At 37.3% G+C, this 9,222-nt stretch overlaps 1 protein-coding gene across 1 annotated transcript; it reads left to right on the top strand.

The window, feature by feature from the left end:
- The first annotated feature begins 389 nt into the window (after positions 1 to 389).
- LOC138129140 (uncharacterized) lies at positions 390 to 8,651 on the top strand. The gene has a single exon (XM_069045403.1). It carries the CDS (start codon positions 2,127 to 2,129, stop codon positions 5,682 to 5,684), a length of 3,558 nt encoding a protein of 1,185 aa, XP_068901504.1. The 5' UTR covers positions 390 to 2,126; the 3' UTR covers positions 5,685 to 8,651.
- Positions 8,652 to 9,222: the final 571 nt, after the last annotated feature.

A 9,222-nucleotide genomic window follows, 5' to 3' on the forward strand; every position in this document is an offset into this window, starting at 1 on the left:
GTATAACAAAAAGCAACGTATCCTGTTTGAGCGTAAAAATTATCGTCAGAATTATCAACCCTGTCCTTTAGGTTCTACTTTTATTACTTTTCATTTTACTCCAAACAAATTTTAGTTTATAGCGTACATATTAAATACCTTTTCCTTTTTTTATTGTAGTATCCAGGGCATTGTTCATGTACACTTCTATTAAAAAAAAAAGCGTACAAGTAGTGAGCACAATTTTGGCTAAATTTTCATATTGTAAATTTATCTTTTAATTATTGTTACTTAGAAACCTGTAACTAAAAATGTGCTGATAGCTGGATTTTATCGATGTATTTTTCAGACATTTTAATGGCCTGACATTCAGTTTCAACATTTCTTTTGCCATACGGCCCCAGACGTTTTCTCATATATTTATTAACTACTATATAGGTAACGTGGATACGAGAGTGAAGTAAAGATCTCGATACAAAATGCAGTCCACTTATGCGCAGGCTCGTTTTCTGGAGCAACTGATTGGTGGAGGGTGGAGCTGTTTTTCCCACAATCCACAGCGCGGAGCAGCAACATCCTGTATTTAAGTTCCTGCCATGCCCACATTATACTTGCTCTTAACAAGTAGTTGAGAAGATGTTTCTATACTGCTCCCACCCATGGCAATGTTTGCTTCACTCTCGAGCAAAGTAAAGATACGACGTTACCCATATAGTAGTTAATAGATATATGCGTTTTCTATACAGTTGAGGTCGGGACTTTTGGCAGGTGATGGTAGCGTCTCTATATTATTATTTCTCAGCCACTGGGTAACCACGTGGGCTGTATGCACAGGAAAATTATCCTGCTGATAGATAAAATGATTGGGATATATCTGACGGACCGAAGGTAACATTACATATTCAAGTATATTTACATAATTTTGAGCGTTGAATCTATTCTCAATGCGCCAACATGTTCCTAGACCGTGGTAACTAATCCATGCCCATGTATTAATCGAAAATCTTCCACTTCTTTCAAGGGCTTTGATACAGTTCTCATCCGCGTGGTCGGTAAACACGAACATATCCGTCATTAGTACTTTGGAACATTTTTTCGTCGCTAAAGACCATATTTTCCCAAAATTGTATCTCTTGAAAACCATAATTCAAAGCAAACAACAAACGAGATTGTTTATTCTGTTCGGTAAGTTTTATCTTTTTCGCGGCCACATAACCTGCTTTCCTTTGCACAATGCCCTCCAGTTCCCAATGCTTTTTCATCTTTAAAACACTGCTTTTATTTAAGTGGAATGCTTCAGCCGCTGCCCTTATGGACCACCCTTCTGCTAACTTAGTAATAATCCGCGCTCTCGTTACTGGTGTGGTATGTCGCGGGATAATTAAATTATAAAATACAATTTTCACACATTTGACATACGTTTTCTCGGAAACGATTAATTAATTATCCGATTTACACTAGCCCTCAATCCGTGTACGCTTTTTTTTTTAATAGAAGTGTACATCGATTCTTTAAATATTGTTCGGTCACGTTAGTCGGTACCGCTCGGGAATTGTCGGACGGTACCGCTATCCACCCTCTCGAGGGGGTCGCGGTAGTTGGGAGAGTCTGGTGACTCGCCAGTCGCCACTATCATATCATCATTCAGTAAGATAAGTAGTCATGTAACAATTGTAATAGTACGAAACAATAGTCAGTACCGAGAGTACTACTCGTATGTACATCAATGTACGAATGTAACAAGTAACAAACAATAATTACACGTAGTAAGTAAACTACAAGTGCAGTTTAATTGTTGCCAATTATGGGAACTGGTCCTTCGAGAAGAAAAACCCCTACGTCGCCGAACGCGTCGTAACATGGTCCATCGAGCCGGATCAGCATCCTTGATGTCAGCAGTCCAGCAGTAAGAAAATCGTCCGAACGACGGAATTGTGGTGCGGCACATCTGCGTAATCCAAAGTTCAGCGGATTCCCGGTAAGTGGCCAATCCTTTAAACTCCTTTCATAACCCGGTTATGCGGTCAAGCCATACACTTAATTTGTTAGTGTCGTTATCGTACAATTTGGTAACGTAGTTCATACTCGTAGATGTACATTTCCTCATAATTTAATCGTATATTTGAGCAATTTCTTAAAAAAAAAAAATGTCTACTGTAGACGCTCTAGTGAAGACGCGCGGTTTCATAAAGGCTCGTCTTACGAGACTAAACACTTATTTCACGTCTGCCAAGACAAAACCTGCAAGGGAGGTACTGGGTCAAGTAAAAACGCGTTTGAGAACCTTCACACCGTCATTTGAGGAATTTGATAAGGTACAATCAGAGATCGAGTCTCTAGATGCAAGTTCCGCTCAATGCATAGAACGGGAAGTTTTTGAAGATCAATATTTTCAACTTGTAAGCGATATTGAACACTTTATTGACCAGAATAAGACCCCAAGTTTGCAACAACAATCAAGTAATGTCCAAATAGCGGGTACAAGTAATGTTTCAGGTACAAATGAGTCAAATTCAAATAGTACATTGCAAATAAAATTACCTTCAATTGAGTTGCCCAAATTTAACGGATCATATAGTGACTGGCTAGCATTTTATGAAGCGTTTCAGGGATTAATCAATGAGAACAATAATTTGACGGACACACAAAAATTTTATTATTTGCAATCATGCTTAACAGGCGAGGCTAAACACGTAATAGAAGCGTTATCGATATCTTCCGACAATTATCAGGTAGCGTGGGAACTATTAAAAGAAAGATACGAAAACAAACGGTTAATAGGTCAAACTCATATTCAAGCCATTTTTAATCTGCCAGCAATCACAAAGGCTTCTGCGACAAGTCTCAGACAATTTTCAGACAGTATCGGTGTTCATTTAAAGGCGTTAAAGGCCCTACAGCGCGCGACAGATCAGTGGGATGACCTACTCATTTATTTAATCACTACGAAATTCGATTTCATTACCAAACGAGATTGGGAAGCCACGTTAAATCCGCAAACATGGCCTACGATGGCGCAAATGAATACGTTTTTAAAAAATCGATGTCATTTTCTCGAATCTATGGATTTTGGTAAAACAGACACGCGAAATCAAAAGGTGACAAAAACAAGTATGCAAATATCAGCTACGTCAAATCAAAATTGTTTTCTCTGTCAGAAGTCACATAGGTTATTTCAGTGTAATGATTTTTTAAAATTAGCAATTCCGGAGAGACTCAATAAAGTAAAGGAGTTGAAATTATGCACGAACTGTTTTGCATCAAATCATCGGGTGTCAGATTGTAAGGGTCGCGTCTGTAAATATTGTCAGAAAAAGCACAATACGTTATTACATTTAAATAAACCGGAAATAGTGGCAAATGTAGAGTCTCATCAAAATGTCGAACAGCCAGGCACATCAGCTTCAAGTAATAATTGCCGGGCGCAATCATTTTCTTGTCATGTATTATTACCCACTGCCCTGGTTAAAGTGTATGACCTGGACGGTAATGTACACCAAATTCGTGCCCTGCTAGATTCAGGTTCTCAGATTAATCTAATAACCGAAAATTTGTGTAAAAAATTGAAATTAAAACGTAGCATGGCCAATTTTTCTATTACTGGAGTTGGTCAAACGGTAACAAATGTGACTAATGCAGCGCAAATCAAGATTTTTTCGAATCATTCACAATATTCCTCTGTACTGTCGTGTTTTATATTACAAAAAATTACTGAAAACGTACACATCCCGCGCAGTCATCTCGTGAACGTAAAAATTCCACCAACATGTAATCTTGCAGATCCAGAATTTTACAATGATAACCAGTTATTAATTGGCTGTCAGTTGTTTTGGGAATTGCTATGTCCAGAACAAATAAAATTAGGGCGCAATCAACCAATTCTACAAAATACCCAACTTGGATGGGTAATAAGCGGAATAGTACCGTCCATCGGTCAACCTACTTCGCAGAATTGTAATTTCACACGATCTCTCGAGGATCAGGTAGCTAGAATTTTGGAGGTAGACACGGTAGATCATACTCATAAACCATTGACAGCCGACGAAATTACGTCCGAGAAACACTTTGTAAAAACACACAGCCGGGCCGCAGATGGTAGATTTATTGTTCGTCTTCCGTTTAGGTGTGAGACTGATCACTTGGGACCATCTAAAGAGACGGCAATAAAACGATTCGAAAGCGTCGAACACAAATTCAACAAGCAGCCAAAATTTCGGGAACAATATACCAAGTTTATGACCGAGTACTTACAGTTAGGACACATGGAGCCGGTACGGTCTAATTTCCCAGACAATCCAAAACACGTTTTTTATTTACCTCATCACGCTGTCATAACGGAAGGTCCAAACACTCAAAAAATTAGGGTCGTTTTTGATGGATCCTCGAAATCAGCTAACGGAATTTCATTGAATGAAATACTATTAAAGGGTCCCACGATTCAGCAAGATTTATTTGAAATTATTACACGCTTTCGAACACATAAAATTGCAATTACCGCCGACATAGTCAAAATGTACCGCCAAATTTTAGTTCACCCTGATGATAGGGATTTGCAAAGAATAGTGTGGAGATCAAACTCGGATGAACCTATTCAAACATATCAATTGAAAACAGTCACATACGGAACCACCTCTGCACCGTTCTTGGCAGTTCGGTCATTACATCAACTCGCTTTAGATGAAAAGGAACACTTTCCAATAGCGCATCGTATAGTACTTAATGATTTTTACGTCGATGACGTATTAACGGGAGCTAATTCTGAAACAGAAGCCACAAAATTGCAAGATCAATTAATAAAAATGTTAAAAAGGGGCGGATTTAAACTAGACAAGTGGGCATCCAACAAACGTCATTTAATTCCGAGAAATTACGATTCAAATGCGATTCTGAACTTAGACAAAGAGAACGTTTCCAAAACATTAGGAATTCATTGGAATAGTACTTTAGACATAATCACTTATTCCACAAAATTCAACACGGTAGTAAATAAAGTGACAAAACGGGTTATTTTATCGGGAATAGCACAATTATTTGACCCCCTAGGATTAATAGGGCCAATATTAGTAAATGTTAAAATAATTTTACAAAAGGTGTGGGCGTTAAAGTTAGATTGGGATGATTCAGTGCCAATGGAGATCTATACTCGATGGGTTAACTTTATTGACAGCCTCCCAGCAATAAATAACATAAACATTCCGCGAAGAGTCATTTCCATTGAAGATCCAATAATTATTGAAGTACACGGATTTTGTGATGCCTCTGAACTTGCCTATGGGGCCTGCGTGTACATCAGGGCGATTGACAGAAAGAACAGAAAATCTAGTCACTTGTTGTGTTCAAAATCCCGTGTGGCTCCGTTAAAAACCATTTCACTTCCCAGATTAGAACTGTGTGGAGCATTACTTCTAGCACGATTAGTACAAAAGGCGACATCAAAATTGCAACTGAACATTTCAAAATATTTTTATTGGACGGACTCCACTGTAGTACTATCCTGGTTAGCATCGCCTCCGACGACGTGGCAAACATTTGTAGCCAACCGGGTATCCGAGATTCAAACGTTAACACAAGCAGGCAAGTGGTTCCATGTTTCGTCAAAACAAAACCCAGCTGATATTATATCACGTGGTACCTCTCCAGGCCAATTAAAGGAAAATATGCTATGGTTTCACGGTCCGAGCTATTTGTTACAGAACACTGATTAGTGGTTGACTGATGGACCAATATATATGACCGAAATTCCTGACAAAAAGAAAGCTTCATGTTTAGTATCATCACAGAATCATTATAACTTCATTTTACAATTAATCGACAGATTTTCAGACTTTCATAAATTAATACGAGCAGTGGTTATTTTATCAAAATTTGTTCAGTATATAAAACAAAAGTCAAAGTTTAACGCAACAACAATTACAGTCACAGATTTGCACGACGCAAAAAATAAAATTCTCAGAGCAGTACAAGCGACAGAATTTGCGCACGAAATGTTAGATTTAAAAAATAATAGACCAATAAAAACAAATAGTAAATTATTAAATTTAAACGCATTCATTGACTCCTCAGACATAATCAGGGTGGGGGGAAGGTTACATAATGCAAATTTGCGTTTCGAAGCGAAACATCAAATTGTGTTACCAAAGAACCACAAACTAACACAATTAATAATACATTCAGAACATTTAAAACAATTGCATGCTGGACCACAAGCCACTTTGGCGAGTGTGAGACAAAATTATTGGCCTTTATCAGGCAGAGATGCTGTACGTCAAGTACTATTTAAATGTATAAAATGCTTTAGAGCTAGACCGACTGTACAGCAGCCGATCATGGGCAATTTACCATCCAAAAGAGTGCAACCGGCGCGGCCATTTATAAATTGCGGAGTGGACTATGCCGGGCCAATTGTAATCAAACAATCAAAGGGACGAGGCAAAAATTCGATCAAAGCTTACGTGGCATTGTTTATATGTTTAGCAACAAAGGCTATTCATCTAGAGCTGGTAACTGATTGTAGTACAGAAACTTTTCTTGGGGCATTAAAGCGATTCATCGCGAGACGAGGAATGGTTTCGTCAATTTACTCAGATAACGGTACCAATTTTGTAGGGGCAAATCGGGAATTAAATAACTTAAGAAAGTTATTCATATCGCAGGAATTCAAGTCAGATGTAATTAATCAGTTATTAAAAGACAAAATAACTTGGCATTTTATTCCACCGCGATCACCTCACATTGGAGGTGTTTGGGAAGCAGGCGTGAAGTCCTTTAAATACCATTTTAAACGTGTAGTAGGTGAAAACTGTTTAAGTTATGAAGAAATGTACACCTTTTTAACGTTAATCGAGGCATGTTTAAATTCACGACCGTTAACGGCACTTTCAAACGATCCCTCTGACCATTCCTTCCTCACCCCTGGCCACTTTTTGATTGGAGAATCATTAACTGCACCCGTGGAGCCTGATTTGTCAGAAATAAAGATAAATCGTTTATCGAGATGGCAACTAGTCACCCGCCTGAAGCAGCATTTTTGGAAACGTTGGAGTCGCGAATATCTAGGGCAACTTCAACAACGTAACAAATGGGCAACATCGTCGGCACAGAAAATCAACATCGGTTCCCTGGTTGTCTTGATTGAGGATAACACTCCACCATTGAAGTGGCCTCTAGGTAGAGTCGTCAAACTGCATCCAGGAAAGGACGGCATCACCAGGGTCGTGACCATCCAAACGCAGGGCGCCTCGACGGTTAAACGTGCAGTGCAGAAACTATGTGTACTACCCGTGGACACCAGTGACAGTGCCGCGGATTAGAAAAACAGTGAGTGCGCATTATAAACGAAGATCCAGTGAATGTGCGGTAAAAATGACAATGTGTGACTTGATTTATAGAAATGTATTTATTATTTTATTTTTGATTTACTTTGATTGTGTGTCTAGATTAAGTATTAGAATAAGGATTGCTCATTAATCAATTATTTCAAAATTTCTTGAATATTAATACATATTTATTTAAGCTTAAGATTTATCAATGTTTTTTTCAACAGTTTATTGTTCATCTCATGTTCATGGTAATTTAGGAAATGTATGTGTACATGTAATTAAATGAACCCCTGAAGGTGTTCATGGGGGCCGGCATGTTCGGTCACGTTAGTCGGTACCGCTCGGGAATTGTCGGACGGTACCGCTATCCACCCTCTCGAGGGGGTCGCGGTAGTTGGGAGAGTCTGGTGACTCGCCAGTCGCCACTATCATATCATCATTCAGTAAGATAAGTAGTCATGTAACAATTGTAATAGTACGAAACAATAGTCAGTACCGAGAGTACTACTCGTATGTACATCAATGTACGAATGTAACAAGTAACAAACAATAATTACACGTAGTAAGTAAACTACAAGTGCAGTTTAATTGTTCCCAATTGTGGGAACTGGTCCTTCGAGAAGAAAAACCCCTACGTCGCCGAACGCGTCGTAACAAATATTATAACAGCAAGGCACAAATACAACCGGAAAGTTTTTGCCGCAATCCAAAATCAAATTGAAGAAGAACTGCAACAGCATAAAATAATAAGCCAAAAACAAATTGAAGAATTGAAGCAGCATAATGTAAAACTAACTGAAGAACTGAAGCAGCATAATATACGATTTGGCTTCTTAGAAATTGGGCAATTTGTCAAGACTTTAAACAAGAAGTTGCCAACAACATTTTCATTGGAAAAGAGGTGGAAGAGAGTAGAAATATGAATACATGACATTCTGACTATTTGAACATGCAATATTGACTATAGAAGATGTATCGTTTTTTTAGCACTTATTTAATGATATTAAGCCTGAGAAATCTGCCTGTATTTAAAGGCCGTTTGATACGATATTTTATTTTTTTCTGATAAAATTTTATTTAAAATTTTTAAATAACTATTTTTTCACTACTACTTACTAGTTGATTTGTGAAATTGGTTTTCCTTCGTAATAGTCAATAATAATTTCATTATTGACTAGTAGTTAGTAATGAAAAGACCGGATTAATTAACTACACATAGTGTATAGTTGTACCGATTTTGTACGTTATTGTTCAACAGCCCCCTGCAGTTTTCACAGGAATTGCATCAATTGTAATTATTTGTCGTTAATTAAAAGTAAAAACCAAAGGACGAAGTTAAACTGTTACAATATAAATAAGCGGTAGTAGATATGCATTTTGCGTTGACCTCCCAGAAATGTGAAAAGTAATTTATAATCTCTTGTAACAACTAATCAAATCATACATAATTTGCAGTTTTTTGTGTCATTTCATCAAACATTTCATATCGTAAAAAAAGTAGAAATTTCGTTGAAAACTGATAACGGAATTAAAAAAAAACAAAGTTCTTCAAGGAAAAAAACTAAACTCTAGAACGTGTTCTAAAATATTTTACATAAAATTTTATACAGGGTGTCGCAAAATTGTGGTATTCCGAGTTAAGAGCGTTATAGAAAATCCCTTCGGAGTAAGTAACAATTTGTTGAAAAATATTTTAGAAGCACGGTTAAGAAGAAATAAGGAATTTTAATTCAATACGGCAACGCTGCTGACTTCACCGTTAATTTTTAATGTCTTAATATTTCTATACTCGAACCATTGCTAGGTAAACGAGTATAAAATAATTTTCGATTTTGCCCTTATTTTTTTTTAAGAAAAATGTATAAAAGCAAAAATTTATTGTTTCAAGATAAGTCTTTTTTTCAAAAAATCTTTTTGTGTTATT

This window comes from Tenebrio molitor, chromosome 4, assembly GCF_963966145.1.
Source record: "Tenebrio molitor chromosome 4, icTenMoli1.1, whole genome shotgun sequence".
Lineage (NCBI taxonomy): Eukaryota > Metazoa > Arthropoda > Insecta > Coleoptera > Tenebrionidae > Tenebrio > Tenebrio molitor.

Bases quoted from the DNA above. Each gene is read 5' to 3' on its own strand.
- LOC138129140 (XM_069045403.1), top strand. From the start codon at position 2,127: ATGTCTACTGTAGACGCTCTAGTGAAGACGCGCGGTTTCATAAAGGCT.